Source organism: Adelges cooleyi, unplaced genomic scaffold, assembly GCF_023614345.1.
Source record: "Adelges cooleyi isolate 19-005CV unplaced genomic scaffold, UGA_ACOO_1.1 ACOO_flye_CR_arks_rails_tigmint_CR_PRNA_21, whole genome shotgun sequence".
In the NCBI taxonomy this organism is placed as follows: Eukaryota; Metazoa; Arthropoda; class Insecta; order Hemiptera; family Adelgidae; genus Adelges; species Adelges cooleyi.
Genome location: NW_026095871.1, coordinates 3,481,767 through 3,500,735, shown reverse-complemented (window position 1 = coordinate 3,500,735; position 18,969 = coordinate 3,481,767). Strand labels below are relative to the sequence as shown.

At 33.9% G+C, this 18,969-nt stretch overlaps 1 protein-coding gene across 4 annotated transcripts in view; it reads right to left on the bottom strand.

The window, feature by feature from the left end:
• Positions 1-18,969, bottom strand: part of LOC126834520 (titin) — a 154,842-nt gene that overhangs the window by 116,279 nt on the left and 19,594 nt on the right. For all 4 annotated transcript variants that reach the window (XM_050566496.1, XM_050566497.1, XM_050566498.1 and 1 more), the window contains exons 4-31: positions 18,465-18,587; positions 16,061-16,239; positions 15,745-15,989; positions 14,237-14,685; positions 13,795-13,944; positions 13,599-13,727; positions 12,585-12,707; positions 11,485-11,838; positions 8,230-8,406; positions 6,719-6,902; positions 6,528-6,658; positions 6,117-6,293; positions 5,754-6,026; positions 5,311-5,502; positions 4,844-5,230; positions 4,645-4,781; positions 4,366-4,568; positions 3,960-4,262; positions 3,732-3,898; positions 3,363-3,644; positions 2,851-3,040; positions 2,603-2,775; positions 2,235-2,531; positions 1,995-2,172; positions 1,375-1,607; positions 645-1,128; positions 373-576; positions 91-251 (exon numbers count right to left, since the gene is read on the bottom strand). In XM_050566496.1, the coding sequence (XP_050422453.1) occupies positions 91-251; positions 373-576; positions 645-1,128; positions 1,375-1,607; positions 1,995-2,172; positions 2,235-2,531; positions 2,603-2,775; positions 2,851-3,040; positions 3,363-3,644; positions 3,732-3,898; positions 3,960-4,262; positions 4,366-4,568; positions 4,645-4,781; positions 4,844-5,230; positions 5,311-5,502; positions 5,754-6,026; positions 6,117-6,293; positions 6,528-6,658; positions 6,719-6,902; positions 8,230-8,406; positions 11,485-11,838; positions 12,585-12,707; positions 13,599-13,727; positions 13,795-13,944; positions 14,237-14,685; positions 15,745-15,989; positions 16,061-16,239; positions 18,465-18,587 (6,285 nt within the window). The remainder of the gene's footprint in view (positions 1-90; positions 252-372; positions 577-644; positions 1,129-1,374; positions 1,608-1,994; positions 2,173-2,234; positions 2,532-2,602; positions 2,776-2,850; positions 3,041-3,362; positions 3,645-3,731; positions 3,899-3,959; positions 4,263-4,365; positions 4,569-4,644; positions 4,782-4,843; positions 5,231-5,310; positions 5,503-5,753; positions 6,027-6,116; positions 6,294-6,527; positions 6,659-6,718; positions 6,903-8,229; positions 8,407-11,484; positions 11,839-12,584; positions 12,708-13,598; positions 13,728-13,794; positions 13,945-14,236; positions 14,686-15,744; positions 15,990-16,060; positions 16,240-18,464; positions 18,588-18,969) is intronic.

Genomic DNA, 18,969 nt, shown 5'->3' with positions numbered 1-18,969 from the left:
TGGTAACTCAATAAGGCCTAAGAGTAATGGATCATTGCGGTATCTTATTTATGCTACACCAGTTAATTTAATAGTCAAATTCTTACTCACCACGTTTATTTTATCTTCTAAGTTGTTTTCGGAAGACAGATATAAGTTTGTACCTGGTACATCGGGTATAGACTGAACAATCCGCAATTCAGCGCAACTCACCGCTTCTCCTCCTTCGTTCTTAGCGACCACTTTGTATTCGCCAGCATGATTTAAAGTAGCTGTAATGATGTTACCGTTTTCATCAATTAAGATTAATTTAATTTATACAGATATTTTTTATATTTTGTTCTAAACGTAGTCAATTACAATTGTTTATTTTTCTTCAATTATACTACCCACCTTTTTCAATGATGATCGCACTGCAGTTTCCTTGTTGTCTGAACCTGTGAATACTTGACGGAAATTTCAAAGGCTGATTATTCCAAAACCAGCTGATCGTCGGCTCGGGTGTTCCGGCTACTTCTACTTCTAAAACCACTCTTTCCCCTTCGGCCACTGTGCTTGGCAATAGCCTACGACACATTACAGGGGGGAATACATTTTCTAAAAAAAAAAAAAAAATTAGCCAAAAAGTCATTAAACGAATGCCAACGAATAATTATTTAACTCACTTCTAACGATTATGTCTGTCGTGCAAGTCGTGCTCCCAGCTGTGTTAATAGCTTTACACGTATACTGACCCCCGTCTGCAACTGTCAGGTTTTTGATATCCAAACGATTCCTGTTGACCTGGTTCGTTATGACCAATTTGCTTCCGTCGGGAAACAAATCTACGCCGTTTTTACTCCAAGTGATATCGGACGGCGGATAACTATCGATAATAGCTTCCAAAAATACGTCGTCACCCTGCTCTGCGATTTTACCTTGTGGGGCCGACACGAAGCGAGGTGCAGTTGGTTTTCGCACTTGTTTCACAATGTTTCTTTCCGCAAGCGACGTTTGTGAGTTGTCTTTTCTGAGCTCTTGGTTCATTAAACTCCTTTCGTAGAACGAAGTCTGTCGTCCTTCAGCGCCATTGGCCGAACTGTGATCGATAACGTGTTGACTCTTTTGACCATTAACGTTATGATATTCTTCGGATCGCAAAGCTTCAAACTACACAAACGTCGTATACAAGTTAATATCGAATAACTGATACTTAACACTACAAAGGAAATGACCCTAACCGGCAACCACTCTACCACTTAAGGGAAATTTATTTTTAAAATTTGATTAATATTAAATTGAAAACATCTATACTTTTAGCTATTCAATTTAAAATATTATATGACATGTTTTTATGCCCTAAAGACAGCACCCTTCAGATTACCATGCATTAATGGCTATTGAACGAATCCTAACCTGTACAGGAGCGTTGTTTCCAAACTGATGGCTCTGTTTTTCTGATTGTGTATTGAGTGAGTCGATTTTGAATTTCGGTGCACCATCTCCAACAGACGTCGACGAGGACGACGTGAACACGGATCGCTTTGACTCGAACTTCGAACTACTTTCAAAACAGTCGGACGAAACGATAGGCTTATAATCGGCGGCGTTGTTGTTGTTAGCCATGGCGAACGGGACGATTTTGGTTTCTTAAGCGAACAAAAAATTACAATATTAATATACAAGTTACAGCCGTGTTATCCTTAGGTAGAGTGAAAAACAAAAATATTTTTATTCGTCTGATGAGAGATGCATATAAAGATGGTACCGCGCACGTCGCTAGTTATACAATGGGAATGCGTTCAGTGTAAATGAACGCTACTAAAACGTATATTTTTAGAACACCGTTACTCAGACTTCATTCGTCTTACGCTGTGACAAGAATAGTGTATGTGTATAATATATACATATATAATCTTTAAGCCCGATGCATGTCTTAGGTGTTTTTAAACAGTGTGTAGGGGAGAAAAATAACATCATTAAGACACATACGATTACCGCGTACGGTTTAGTTTAAATAATTTCATCTCGCGTACCTTTAATATTTAATTGACACGCACAGCTACATTTGCCAGCTTCGTTTTCGGCCACACATTCAATTATCCCGGCTTGACTTGTTTCTGCTTCGGGAACCGTCAGTACCTGTCGGTCGCCGCTGGTCGACACCAAAAAGGATTTGCCGCTTACCGGTTTTTCGTTGAAAAACCACCGGACCTATTTTTCATAATTATCGTTCAGTCTTGATCAACAAAATCCAATTGCTAATACCGTCTTACCTTTGGTGTAGGTTTACCGACAACGATACATTCGAATTTGACGAATTCACCAGGTAGAACCGTCGCATCGCCAAACGTCTCGGTAAATACTGGTTTTTCCAATTTATCTTCGTGTTTAACTCCGTCCGTGACGCCGACGTTGGCGATATCAAACGACGACATGGCCTTTACGATCACGTGAGAAAAGCACTTGGCCTCTCCACCTTTGTTAACGGCTCTCACAGTGTATTGACCTTTGTCCGCGGGTAACGCGCTAGGGATATGAAGAACAGCCGTACCGTCTTCGTCCGATCTCAACTGAAACGTGACAATTTTTTTTTTTGTACGACTGACAGATAATGCCAGAAGGTTAGATTTTAATCAATTACCGATATCCTTTGGTCCGGTGTAATTTCAACGGTATTTCGGACCCATTTGAATTCCGGCTTCGGGCAACCGTCGGCTATGCACTCTAGAGTTATCGAGTCTCCTTCACGCACCAGCACGTCCGACAGTAACTTGGTGAACTTCGGTGCGACGATAAGTTCGTCTATTTCCGGCACTGATTGTATAAATAAATGATTAATACTTCCACAATCATTGTTTTTTTTTAATATTGTCAATAAGCAAAATTAACCTGGTTTAGGATTTATTTTCAACGTGCAAACGCTGCTAGCCTCTCCGGCCGAATTAATGGCCACTACTTTATAATCACCGGCATCGTCGGTAAAGGCTTCTTTAATCACCAAAGAACATTGATCGCCTTGGAATAATAGTTGAATGTCTTTAGATTCTTTCACGGGCCTACCGTTATGGTACCAAATTACCTACATACAAAATTCAGACGTTAATACACCTGCTACTTTTTACGATAATAATAGATCCGGTGCAATAACCCGCTATCTCCATTTTTTAAAATTGTTCTGGACGGTCAAAACAAAACTGTCTCATTTACCACTTGGTAATAGGCGAGAAAAAATGTGTTTTATTTAATCTTTGTAAGTATTTTACTATTTGACGCACCAAACGTTAAAATTTTTTCGTAAAAACCAACTTTTGATAAAAATGGAGATGGCAAAAAAATTAGATTTGGCCTCTGTACGCACAAAGTACAAATTTATAAAAACAAAAAACGTTATTAGTTTTAACCTCGGGCTCCGGTTGACCGACTATCACACATTTTAAGTGGGCGCTGCTTCCTTCTTCGATAGTTTGCTCTTTCAAAGGTAACGGAATAGACGGTTTTACCGGGTCCATGTCGTTGACAATTTCGGTATCCGAAGTCTCGTTCGGCAATATACCTTTGACCGACACCTGACAAGAACTTGACGCCTCTCCGTGTTGCGTTTTAATTTTAAGAGTGTAAGTACCCGCGTCTTTGGGGTACGCTTCCGGTATGATTAAATTTATTTTCCCACGATTTTCAGTAGTCTAAAAAAAAAAGTTTGTTTAAACACAACTCAAAAAAACGAAAGTTTGTGGTTAACATAAGAACTATGGATTTCCGTGTGAACTTACCTTAAAGTTTTTGATTTCTTTCATAATTCTTCCGTCGTGTAACCATATTAACGTCGGTGGCTCGTTCGTTTCGACTTCACACTCGAATTTTAACTTTTGACCGGCTCTGGCCATGATGTTCGACAAGGGCACGATAAACTTGGGTACGTCTTGTGGTTTTTCTAAGGCTGTAAACCAAATGTGAAGTTTTACATATACTTTTAGTTATTAATCCGTGTATTTACTGACCATCAACGAACAGCTTAGACGAAGTAGAATCCGAACCGAGTTTATTGGTGGCCACGCAAATATACTTGCCCTTATTGTACTTCTGTGCGTGCTCGATTTCAAGCAACGCGTCACCGTTGTTGTATGTAATTAAGTACTGAGGATTGTTTTCAACGCACACGTCGTCTTTGTACCATTGGACGGTCGGAAGTGGATTTCCCTCGGCCTTGCAAGACAGCGAACACGGTTGGCCTTCTTTTACCACAACATCCGATAACAATTTGGTAAAAACCGACGGACTGATTTGGTTTTCGGGTTCGCACTCTGCACAGAAAATAGTTGAATAAGTCAACACAACTTACGCATTTCGAACTTAACTAAAGCGGTTTCTACACAATGTGAAATCAATTTATCAATGCAACTCTACCTTTGACCGAGAGATATGCACTGGTTTCGCTAAACCCGGAATCGTTTTCAGCTCGACAAGTGAAACTAGCCGAATCCTCTACAAACGTTTCTTCGATTGTCAGTACATACCGATTGTCTACTTTGGTGGTCCTATAATCTGGGTTGTTTTCAATCGATATGCCGTCTTTGTACCAAGTGACTTTTGAAGGTTCGCCGTCCACGCTAATAAATAATACAAAAAAAAAACCATATGTTGATTGTAAAATAAACTTATTTTTTTTGTTAATTTATGTTTTACCCGCACTCGAAGGTGAACTTTTTACCCTCTTCGACTGTATTGTCGTGCAGGGGCGCGATGATTTGAGGTTTTGGTTTGATAGTTTCATCGAGTTTTATTTTTTTTGACGTCGCATTGTCGTCTTCCGACGTTATATTCTATAGAAAAAAAAACACATAGTAAAAACACAAAATTAAATATTGCAAACATTTGGTTTTACATTTTTAACCGCGGTCGAAGTCATTATTTCTTCGTATGTGTTAGTTATTATTCGGTTGACGTCGCTAGTGTTTTCTTCGGCATTTTCTCTCGACTTCAGTTGTTCGTCAAACGACTTGAGTTCCTTAGAAAGCAACGAAAATGAATCTAAGAGCTCCTTGTTTTCAGTAACTACGCGAGGCGTTTCAGAACCAGTCTGTTTTCCGTAAAGTTGTGCTCCCAATGTGTCGATTTTATTTATTCTGTCTTCCTGTTTTTTGTCGCCCGGCTTCAAAAAAATATCGATCTCATTTAACAAGACTGTGGCTTCTTCTCTCGTTTTGACTTCAGTTGATTTTTGAGCGATGTTCATGAGCACTTTGCTTCCCTCATGAAACCATTGCTGAGCCTGTTGGAACAATAAATAAAAAATATTATAGTAATAATTACTTATTTAATTTTTTTATTTTTAGTGTCTAAATGACTGACTTCTTCTATAAGTGTAAAATACTGCACACATAGGTCTATATGAATTCTACTTTCTGCCACTTGCGCTTGGAATGTATCCCACCTGCTTTTCAATTTATTTAGCTCTTCTTTTATGTGTTCAGACTTGGCGTGATCAAAACTCATCAACGAATTCGCAGCGGTGATAAAAGTTTCGATTCGCTGTTCTAAAAGCTGAATAAACAAACACATTCATCATAGTAATGATAAATACTGTAACGGCGTATGTTATATTTTGTATACTCAATAAATACGGGAACACAAAAATGCGGATTTTAACAAAAAGCAATTTATTCAAAAGTCATTAAAAATTCTTATAAAATACAATACCTACGTAGATATGTATCCAAATAAAAAGTATTTGATGAAAACCTATTTTTAGTTCAATATAACATTATTTTTATAAAATTATAAAAAAGACTTACAAGGATTGTCTTTTCGAAATAATGGAAGGCCAACGAAGCAGATTTGGCGGATGCTAAATTCGAACCGTACTGTCCTCGAGTGGAAGCTAACTGTTGTGACAGATCGTTTAAATTGTTGTTAATCTGAATTAAGTCGTTGTCAAATTGACTCAGCTGTTGCTGTTGTTCGATTTTTTGGCAGTACATTTCGCACGACTGATCCCAAACGTTTCTTTCGTTTTCCATTAAACACCGTACCACGTACATATCTTGTTCAGCGGATTTCTGAGGTTCCTAAATCAATTCAAACGTCAATCACCGAGTGACATTTTCCGGCAATTAGAACTGTTATATATTTTACACAAAACGTTTCAAACCGTTTACCTGTTGCTTGATTTTATCCATCAGTCTGATATTTTCGGCGTAAACAGTTTTAAAGCTATCCAATACGATCTGTCTGGACTTGTTGTGTTTTCTGAGTAATTCTTCGACCTCGTCCAACTTGAGGTTGCAAATATCGGTCGGTCTACATTGTTCGGCGTCTTTCACCGTTTTATGAAACTGTAAAAAACATAAAATAATGTACAGTATTTATACATTATTTGGCACGAGCATACATTTTACTGGGTCTCCGCATTGAATTACTTGTTTACAACACAAATACATACACCGCTTTGATTTAGTTTTGAGCACACTTTTTAAGTTTCCAAATCTTTCAACGATTGTATGATACTCAATAGTAAAGACAGTTGTCTTTTGACTAATTTCAAAATACCTTAGTGACATCCTACATACCTCGCGTAGAGAATTGAAAAACGACAAAAACATGTCCAACAGGTTTTGGTATTCCGTTGTGATGCCGACTAGACGACTATGGAGTTCCTTTAATCTCGGTGGAATGGAAATATGTTCACCCTGTATATTTCCTAAACAACAATTCAGCATGAAACGGTCTGCTTTAAGAGCAACACTATTTTTGGTCGTACCTTTTCCAATGAGTTCTTCGGCCGTCGTAATTCTAGTTTCGATTTCATTTTGGGCCCGTTTCACTTCCGGTAAGATATTGTTTAATTTGTTTTCCACCTCCGAAATGTGTCGGTCTACGGTCGAAGGTTCGCTTTTCAAAATGGGATACAGCTGAGCGTCCAATTTGGAAACCCAATCCACAGTCTGGAAAAAAAGATAAAAATTACAATTATTACTCTCCTGGGTTCCCGAAATAAAAATAATTTTTATTTTCTTCATAATATTATATTTTCGCTCAAAAGTGGGTTATTAATTTTATAACATGACAGTACATGACGCGTAAAGACTACTTGGTACATTGATTTTGGCATCAATCCACCTAGTCATAAAACATGTTTATATTTAAAAGTTTTAAGGGTTTCGACCAAGGTTATAAAAGTTCTTCTTAATTACTGTTTTTCGAGCGATTACGATATTTTAAAACTTGTTTTTTTTCTTTAATGAAAAATAAAACGCTCATTAACCCCTTGAGTCATAGTGGTATTATATTGAAACCACCTTTTAAATATTTTTTTTGCTATTGTGAATTGTAGAATCTTATTAAAACCACCATCAAAATAATTTGAAAAAATAAAAACAAAACTAATGTGTGACTCAAAGGGTTAAATAAAATGTTATCGTATAATTGATAAAACCGACGAAATAAGAACATTTATTTATTCAATAAACAATACGATACATAAAAAGTGTAAACATAAAATAATAATATAATTTCGATGTTAAATATTAAAAAGTAACCGATGATTCAAGTTTGATATTTGAATCATTTTAAAAAACGAATTATAACTTTAAATATGTATGCGGTTATTTCAAAATGTAAGCCATCTCCATCCAGTGGTCTACTTTATTTATTGTATGGCATTATAGTGATCAGTTAAAAGCACACATGATAAAACCTAAGAAACCAGTAATTTAATTAAAAAAAGTACAGGGAAGAGGAAATCGTACATTATAAACGACCCGGTAAGAAATATTTGTCCGGATCTGCCACACCAGTATAAATATAAGTAAATAGGTTATTTTTTAAATTTACTATAAAAAATATAAAACTATGAAATTAATAAAAATTATTAAGGGTGGCAGACAATTTGTAAGTCGTTATTGAACTAGGGTAATATAGTGATAGTTAGCTTACACAACATCTCACACCCCAAAAACAAAAACTTAAATTAAGCCACTGAAAAAAACAACATAAATAAGAAGCCAGTTTACAGACAAATACTAAAATTATGTGCTCTATTACGATGCACCGTTGAAAAGAACAATAAAATATTTATTAACTGTTTTTCAAACTTATTTTATGAGTACACCTATTTTATTCCAATGCATACCAAAATAAATATTTTAATGCGTGTATTTCCTCACACTCCTTTTTCTCCTTCAAAGGTACTTTGATTGAAGATATTTTTTAGATTTGTTTTTATGACGTTTAATGATAAATCAGGCGTTTAGGGTTTTTTTTTTTACTCACCTTGCTGCTCTCGCACATGGTTTCTTTCCAGAGCACTCTGTCCGATTCGTTTTCGGCCGACGTCCGCTGCCAAGACTCCCAAACGGAAGTGATGCTGGTTTTCCTATCCGCAAACAAATCGAGCACCGACCGCACTCGTTCTCTTGCCACGTCCAGCTCCAGTTGAACGTCTTCCGACTGTAACAAACAACAGCAGTCGCCGTATTAACACGATGGCGATGCCGAGGCGTCCCTTCCGATTTTAGGACCGGTGCCAGCGACAGAGACCCCCCCCCCCACCACCACTACCACAGCCCACCACTAATTAAAAGCCCAAAATGTCGAAAATATAACACGAGTACAGGAGATGTTTATTATTATATTAAAATTAAAAAAAAAAATCCTCTCCCCTTTGGGTTGATTGACCAAGAAACAACGACGTCGAAGGGCGAAGACCGTAATCACCGACAGCCTCTAATAGTCTACGACGATAATCCAAACACCTAAACATATGCCATCCCCAGACAGATTGTCGAAATCCTAAACATGTACGCTTAACACATACACAGCGTGGTTCCGGATTAATCCTCAAAACTTATCTCCCGTGTACAGTTTACCCATATCTGGTCAATCAAGTCAACGCTTCCAGTAAGTTGTTAAATAACACTGTACAACACAATTTTGGAGCAAGTATCAAAATTGATCTATTTTTTTTTTTTTTGGTTTTATTCTTATCTGTACTCAGAATAGTTCCAGCATGTCTAATTATTTATTTATATAATAGACTTCCAACTTGAGAAAACCACCAGTTTTAGGTATTTCAACGTTATATATACAATTAAGTATTTTTTTTAATTTATTTCAAATAAAGATTTTATTCTATTTTATTTTATCCATTTAGATTTAGCTTAAAATTATTTATAATTTTTAGTTTATTTTATAATCAAAAGAAAATTAGAAATAAATTATATTTATTTTGTAAACTGTTTATATTTAAAAAATAATTATACGCGCTAGATTAATTCTGACCAGAATTAAAATTTAATTTCATCAAAAAAAAAAAAGGTCAAATTTCGTTGTATAGTGTAGTATTTCATAGAAGATTAGTGATTTGTGTATACTTTATATTTTGTTGATTTTATGTTAAAGATTATGTGTTTTATACATTTTTTTACACAATTGTAGATTTGTAACAAAGACAATTTTTGTTTTAAATTGAAAACATGACACTTTTTGGAAAATAGTCAAATTACTTCCGAATTTGTTTGGGGAGTACTTTAGACATGTCACTAAAATAATATCCTTAACACTTTCACCCACAATAATGGGAAAATCTATTCTATTCTTTTTTTAGAATATGAAGCCAACTATTTACTAGTCAATTTTTTTCACGTTAAAATTTAAATCTCGCCTAATATCATAAATATAATTGTGGTCATATTATCTTCGTGGAGTGATTATTATTTATGGTTTACAAGCCCCGTGTTGATGTTTTAAGGTTCTCTATTCAGCACACACCCTGTATATAAAATTATAGTAGTTGTGTGCGTTTCTGTTGAGGCTACGGTGTTCCGCAGACGCAGCCGCCGTCGTTATGTCTGGACAAAAATAAAAACTGTCCAACTCGATTCCGGTAGAAACTGATCCTTAACGGTCAAAGCCGTTTTGTACACAATACACGTTTATTACTGTGACGGCGGAGGAGATGGACCAAACCGTCGTAAGCACAATAATTAGTCAACTTCTGTCCTAACCGGCGTTGGCCAATTTTCAAGATTGTACGAATTTGTTATTTTTTTATTTTACCGGACACTGCCAAAAGACTTTGTGATTGGAGCGAAAAACAATATTTTTTATCAGGAATTATTTTTAAATCTTACCGGTCAAAATGTGTGCATACAAGACCCTACCAAACCTTCATTCTAATTATTATTGTAAGCCAGCGAAACAACTGCTTCGGTCGAGTAACAGTGTGTGAGTTTTACTTTGATTTTTCCACTGAAACCGTCAAAAACCGTGACCTACCCACGAAAAAAATATCATTATCAAAATCGTCCAAACGCATCGTCTCATCGTGGAAAATGAATCGAGCCGGTTTTACTATTTTTCTTGTGTCTACAACCCTAAAAAAACAGCTATAACTTTTCTGTGTATTTCAATTATTACGAATTGGTTAAAAGCCATTTTGTTATTTATAGTATACTATTTAAGATTTTAACACATTGGACTACCCGTAAAATTGTCATAATTGTACCCGAGGACACAAGAACCATCGTAGTTTGTTTTTTAACTTGGAAAACTACCAACAATTTATCTAATATCAATCGATCGGCCGTTTGAAGCAATAAGAGAACATTAGTAACCCAATCCCCCGGCATTCTGCTAAAAGGATTATGACAATCAAAAAGTCAAGAAATTGTCTCCTTAAAATATCTCTGTTTAATATTTGTCTGTTTATGTTTCATTTTATATTTGGCTGTCCTTATACAAAATGACCTAATCTGAATAAGAATAAGGCATTTTGAATTTAAAACTAATAATTGATTTTTTTGATAACTGAAATCATCAAGATATTCAACTACAAACGACAGAATCGAATGAAAAAATATTTCACATTATGTTAAAACTAATTAGATATGTAATATCAAGTTGAAAAAAATAATTATTGCATGTACTTGTTTTAGAATAGTTAATATTATTACGATATAAAACTATTGAAGTTCATGGTGTTTTTCTGTATATAAATTAGTAAATAAGGTGCGTGACAACTTTAAACATATTATATTATATTAAACGATTGAAAAATATATTAATCCGGACCTAATCTTACTTTAAAGTTTTGAAAGGATCAGAACAGAATCAAAACCATCCTAATAATCATTAATTTTGGGTTAACAAATAAAAACCACAGCATGATATAATATTATTTTTTCCAATATCTACTGTCTTATCTTGCGCCTACCTCCGAATTCCAGTATCTGATTCGTTACATAGATAGCTTAATTTAATGCCTGTACCTATGTCTCATGGAAGAATATATTTTTAAAAAACGTCAAAGTTATCCGTCATGTACACAAGACAACCACGTATGTATGGCTTGGCTTCTAAACGCAGCGCCGCAATATTAGTATCATACTATTAGTAAACTACAAGGCGTTTAGGCACACAACAGCTTATGCACGTGTGTATAAAGTTTGCCTATATGTGCCCCTTTTAAAAAACCCATTTCCACTATTGCTAGATAGGATTTAGCATTTTCTTTCGGATTTCACTCACTTGTGAGCTTTGATGTAAACACTTCTCTCCGGTGTTCTTCAGCTGTACGTACAATTGATTGATACTAGTCCAGAGTTTATGCCCTGCGTCCAAACCTTGATTGGAAACCTTAGGTTGCGTGACAACCTCGTCCATTTTGGAAAACTCCACGTCTAGGGTTTCGGCGGCCAAATAAAACTTGACGAACAACTCTGCCAATTGAACCCTCCAGCTCAGTATCCTGTCCAAGTAGGTCCAATGGTCCTTTAAGGCGGTTGATTTACTTTCCAATTCGACTCTCGAGTCTGCGTCGATGTACGTCAGCGGCGGTAAATTGGTAGAACTCACCAAAGCGTTAATGTCAATTCCTCTGGTCTATGAAACGTGTCAAAACAAAACAAACAAACATTATTAATAACTAACAATATAATTTTATAGAATCTCATTAAAAAATATGTATCGGTTAGACGGCATTTATCAGGGAACCATGCAACTTAATCCGAGTGAATTGAGATGAAATTCTTTCTTTTCTTTTCACAGACTTTATTTTATTTCGCACAATTACCACCATTAAGTATATTCTGGCAATAGTTCCATTCAAAACTGTTTTTAACTCCATTTTAATAATTTTTTGGTCTGGTTTTCTCCTGATAAATACCGTCCAATTGACAATTCATTAAACTATGTAAGACAAACTTTTAGTAAAATAAACTTTAAATTTTTCAGAAATAGTATGTTTTGAGTTTTATGAGTATATTTTTAACAATAAGATGATTAATGTCGTTCTTTACAATTATTTAAATTAATATTTAAAATTTAACTCTAAATATTTTGTTATTTTTAAGAGATAATTAAATTAAAAGTTCAACATTTTTATTACAAAAGTATTTAATACAACAGGTATTTTAAACAGTGAAATAATAAAATAATAAAATATTATTTGATGTGCTAAAATCAAATTTATTGAAAATAACTCATTATTTTAAAATCGTTGGTTTAAATTACAATTTTGAAAACGCACAGGTACAAAATATTAACAGCTTTGCTCAGTACATAAAAAGTGTGTTGTTGTTAATAGAATAGTTACACAAGATAAAAATATAAACGAATTCGCGACTCACTCTTAATTCCATTTGCAGTGATTTATGTAAGTCCAAAAATTCTCTAGTCTCTTTTAAATTTGTACCCATATAATTGTGTTCGTGCATAAACGATTCGGCGGAACTCACCAGCCATGAAAAGATCTAAAAACAATTAATAATAATAACAATAAGTATTACATAAATGTATTACTACTAGTACGTTACAAAACTTGTATGAGCCTTACACAAACTATTATTTGTCGAGTTTTTATTACGAAACTCTACTTATTGTATACAACCAATCGCAACAACAACAAACGCGCGAAGTAAAATTAATAAAAAGCTATTTGATATTGTTAATTCAAATTTTTCATGACGTTTTGTAACCTCCTATACAACAGAAAAAATGTTGTTTTCAAAAATGCTGTAAATGTTTTTAAAATAATCTTTTGGCCGAACTGTCAAAAATAGTTGTTTATATGTGTCAAAAATAGTGTTTACAAAATGTTACTTATGTAGGTACTATGAAAAATTTCCCTATTAAAAACTAATATTTTGTTTATAGTACACTTTAGTTGGTACGTATCATAACATTAATAGAATTACATTTAGTGAAATTTTTGAACAACTATAAAAAAGTAAGTAAATAACAAGATAAGCACAAACGAAGGTGCCAAATATAAATAAAAAAAATAGTTTTATGAAAATAATCGTCAAATTTAAAATTCGAAAGTAAGTTTTTAATCGTGTGATATGGTACAAAGATTAATAAATAAACAAGTACTTTTGAATTTCTATAGAAATAAAACATAAATCTTTTACGTTTGCCCCACCCGGCTCTATTATGATGCAAATATTATATTGTTTTTAAATTAATTATTAGGTTCACTCAGCAGTATGGATGCTAATATTGAGCTATCCGATCTCAATAACGGGCTTAAAAACAATAACAAATAAAACAAATAGTTATTATATATACTATAATCAACCGTGAAGCTATGCAACTGACGTATAAACAAATAACGGTTCGACAACAATCCGAATTGCACTTACTTTGTTGTAATTTTCCGAGAACGTGGTAACCGCTTCGGAAGATTCCAAATACTTATCATGATCTTTCATAACGATAGATAGTATCAGTTGTTTTTTCCTTTCTAATTCGTCCACTACTCTTTTAACTCCCTAAAAAACCAATGCTATTACAAATACACCGAACTGCTAGCAAAACTATACCTACTGTTGTACTTACCTCTGCTTTAGGTACTTCTCTAAGTAATAAATTCCCTTCTTGAATGACAGAAGCGCCGGTTCGCTTCACGGTTTCAGTTACATACGTAGTCTTAGACGATACATTTTCATCGGACGAATGTTGAAGTATAGTGTCCCATGCCCGTAGAAGCTATGCAGAAAAAAAACGAATTCTTCATCAATATACTTCAGTTATTAGATAAGATTTCGAATAAATACTTAGATAACACAAGTACAGTAAGCAAACCAATGAAAAAATAATATAAGAAAACTCAGAAAAGGCCGTAATTTGTTTAATCGTACATTACAATTTTCGTTATTTAACCGTGGTTTTTATTTTAGGTTGGATAGACACTTTTTTAATTTTAAACAGTTAAGTAATGTTCAATTTGCCTCTTTCTTTGTACTCAAGTTTAGTATAACTATAGAAAACATGTCATTACTTTTTCGGCGGATTCGAAGAATTTCATTGCCGTGTCCAAAAGCCGTTCTCTGAGACTGAGTTCTTCCAAATATTCCGTCGCCATTTCCAGCAGCTTGTACGCTTTGAACTTGTAATCTTCTTCCATGTAACCTTTGGCCAACTGGAGCTGTTCAGTAGCTTTTACTACCCTCAAAGCTTGGTCCCTAATATCTTTGGCTTCTACGATTAAATTTTCATTGACTTCCGTTAACTTGGAACATTCGTACTGGGAATCGCCGAGAGAATTTCTGACTTTTTCTAAAGAACTCTGTCTTTCCGAAATAATATTCTCGAGCAAATTCAAATCAGTGACTAGTAAAGATATGGTCAGACGTTTTTCGAGCATTGTTTTACGCTCGTGACAATCGACGTCGATCGAATGACGGTTATCGTGGAGTTTCTCCAACCAGTGTTCCACTTGAGATATAGCTAGAACAAAAAAATACGTCATAGTTAAAAAATCGAGTTACTTGTTAATGCTACTGACACATTTAACATTATTTTTAAGATTTTTATAAATCGTTAGTGAACTCGAGTAGGATTTAGTGATCAAACAAATTTGTCTAGAGTTTTCGTAGCCTTAATTATTCTGGACTTCTTTTTATTTATCAAAAATAAAATTAAATAAAAACTAGATAATTTACTTTTTATTAAATATTACAGAACTATATACACATATTTTTATTTTCTATTTGTATTAATTCGTGTTTTAAGTTCGTTACTAAGCTTATAAAGTAATCAACATAACAGGTTTTTTGGCATTTCATAAATTACCATTTTTGTTAGAATGTTCTGTTTATGTTCTCTCTCTCTAAAAATAAATCCCTATAAATATAATGTCAACTCAAACTCCATATCATATACTTCCTTAAGATGTTATAAATTTAAATACATTTATGTTTATTAAAAAAGGTAGGTCGTAAAAACCCCAAATTAACCTTAAAATAGTTGACATGATCGAAATTTAATTTTAAAAATTTGTCTATATTTTATAACCACGTGGGGACCCTTCCGGTTGTATTAAATTATTCCTAAATATTATTATTTTTTTTTAATAATTTACGCCCAAAGGGTACAGGGTACAATGAAATACATTACAAAACTGATGATTACAAATAACAAAAATTATCAAAAAAAATATAATAAAAAATAGACCAATCCCAATGTCCAGAATGGAAAATAACAAAATTTACTAAAATAGCTCAAAATAACTTATAGAATTTCTTCTACCTGGGTATATATATCATCTAATGAGTTACATAACATCAACATACGGAGCATTAAAACTATAGTTTTGACTGTGTGGGAAAACGTAAAATGTAGGAAGAGATCACTGAAAATACAATTTATAAGTACATCAAGTTGTACCAAGATGTTTTTGTGAAGATCATGATTTAGAGATGTATCAAAATGTCTTATCGTATATCAATGCCCACATACATCTGATTGTTAGTTTAACGAGTAAGAAAAAAATAATAAATCTCGAACCTAGTGACGTAGAGTGTTGATTATAACCCGGTCTGGAATCCAGGGTCCCTTTGACGTGAATCTCCTTCAAAAAGTCCAGCAGTTGAGTGCCGTTGCCCAGAGCTACCATTAACGATTCCAAAACTGACTTGCGGACTTCGTGAATTTGATCGAGGTGATTTTTGATCGCTTCCACTTCGGTCGGTAGATAACTGTGACAGAGCATTTCCAGCGCCCTGATGCGTTCCATGCACAGTTCGGCTTGCCTTGAACGGGGAATAGAATTGTTATTTTGATTACACACGGTGGTATAAAACTGTGAAATCAAACGACTCACCGGTGGTATTCGACGTTCAAGTGTAACAGTAAACTGCGTTTATGGAGTATGTCGTTCACGTCCTTCCAGGCCAACCCCAAGGAGTCGGCCATGGCGGCGTACACCTCGGGTTGGGTGTTTTGCGTGGCTATCAGATGGTCGGCTTTCTTCAGCAGTTCGCTGACGGGACTTTGCTTTTCCTATGCACAAGGCAAACAAATCACAAGAGAACACACTATTACTTAATGTTCACAATCGTCCTGGCTTTACTACAAGTGTGTATGCAAATTATTGTACTCGAGTTTGTTTGTGTGTATGTGTATGTATACGAGTACATATTGTAATATAGTACAAACGACGAGTCAAGGCTGCGATGGCGAAGCCGGTTACGGCCATAAATGGTACGGATACAAAATACACCGTATTACCGTAATATATTTTAATGAGACCGACCGATAAATACAATGTTAATAACATTAATTATTACTATTTGTACGTCCGTTAGTAGCATTACGAAGGGCATATAGAGCCAATGCGATCGTGGTGTTGCAGTTCGAATGTATATGTGTTAGCTCGGTGCCACTACAAGAGTCTAGTGCGCGTTTGAAAGTATATGTTCAAATGGATATGTCATTTTTTTATCTCAAAGTAATAATTATACTAGTTAACAACTAACGTTTTGAAAATAAATCTACCAATTTTAAAAAGATCACATAGTGAAAGAGTGGACATATTGACGAGTCGTTTTTGAACCTTACAATATATTATGTAGAACTTGTAATTTAAAAGAATCATGGTTATTGTAGTATTTGTAATAAATGGCAACGGCGGTATAGAAAAAAATAGATCAGAACTACCGTTCAAAGGGGAAGCAAGGAGTAATTTAAAAAAACCGGACATGGTGAAGAGCAATATTGGTCATAAAAATGTGTTTAGGTAAAACGCATTTAAAATCATATTAAATGCTACTCTAATAAAAAATGTATTTATTTAAACAATCTATTGACAGAAATAAAAAAAAATTAATGGCATAAATTGAAAAAAACTGTTTGAAAAAAAAAATTATAATGTGACTACTACACCGTTTTTCCCCTGTGCCCTTAAAATATTTTCCTGAGTTTTAATATAGGAGATCGGAGTTCCGGCTATTTTTTATCTCCAGTAGTTAGAAACGCCTTATAATTTGTTTTAAGACGTCTTTGTCTAATTGCGCGTATAAAGCAAAATTAGCTAATACGAGGTACGATAGTGATATGAATGGTTATTCATAAATCATAAGCACTTTTAGTTTCAACATTGACACATTTACACTTTGACAAACGTTTAAAATAAATAAATATTTTCAAAAAAAATTACTATATATTTTAGTCATGAAATGAATGTCAAAAAACTTGAAAAATATCATAATTTATAAGCCACTTCAAGGAGTGTCACTGTAATATAAAACAATGTCTGTACGCCCACCCAAAACAGTAACAGCGTTTTATTTATACCTAAAATATTTTTTTATCCAATGATCTAACATTTCTTCATGTATTGTACACTATCATCAATCGTTTGGAATTAAACATTTGTTTTCTCAAAATTCGATGAAATGTAGATTGTAGACCTCCGTTTTTTTTTATTGTCCTAGGTCTAAAATACCTCAAGACAGATCAACTATTAAATAATTTAATCGACAGAGTTGATTAATTGTGTTGTATTTTTATAAATGACATGTGTATACATTTACTAACTAGTCATGTATTATTTAAAATATAAATTTCGTTTTATATAACTGTACAAACTTATTATAATATCATGTGTAAGAGGTTATAAAAGGGAAGTGTCGCTATAAATCAAAATGATAAAAATGTGTACAAAGTATATGTACTACATTTTTTTACCATTAACTGGAAAAGAATTATTACTGTCTACAAAATATATTGTCAAATCCAGTCTCAACCACCAACATACCGCTAAGATCGCATCTAATCCTGGTCTACACGAAGGTTGCATTATAATTACATCACTATTGAATATTTTTAGTTATTACTTTAATAGTTCGTCTTTGTTTATGTCGGACGGTCAAACAAATGCCGACAAATAATCGTCAAAAACCGAATCATTCACATTGTGACAGCTCATAATACTATAACGTATATACGGTGGTCGATCAATAGTTAATGGTTATAGACGGTAGATAATAGTATAACTAACAGTATACACACAGACAAATGGATTAGAACAATTTAAATAGGATCCATGTAGGTTTCGAAACGATTTGGCGCCATTCACTAATGGACAAGAGCACACACAATGTCCGGTTTTTGTACAATATTATCGACGGCGCATATTCTAAAATTAAACACTACACGTCTGGTTTTCTTTCACAGTAAACAATCAGACAACTTGTATTATTGTAATTGCATTTTTATATAGAGACCTGAATTTTTTCTAACACTCGTTCGTGTTCGGCTTGCAAGCTCAACGCTTCCTCCAACGTCTCCCCGAGTAACGTCAATTCTGGACATAGTTCCAAAACCTTCAATTCCAAAACGTCTCGACTCTGTAACAATCAAATAAATTTATGATTTAAAAAAAAACTGTGCATTTTTTTTTAAATACTTATTTATGACATACATTAACAATACAAATTACGTTAGTATATTTACGTTCGACATTCAAACCACGTTTTTACCATCATTTATCATTCTTAAGTATATATTTATAAACAAATAAATATCTCATTTTAAAACTAATAAATATTCACAACACTATCTACAGTATGGAACATTTCCATTCTAAAACGGCCTAAAGTTGTAAATTATGAATATTTTTTTCCCCTCCAATTACTATATATCCTTTGTTTTTTTAAATCAAGAAAGTAAAAAAACAATACTAATAAGTTTAAATCAATTTACTATTTTAAAACACATTTTTATCGTTTG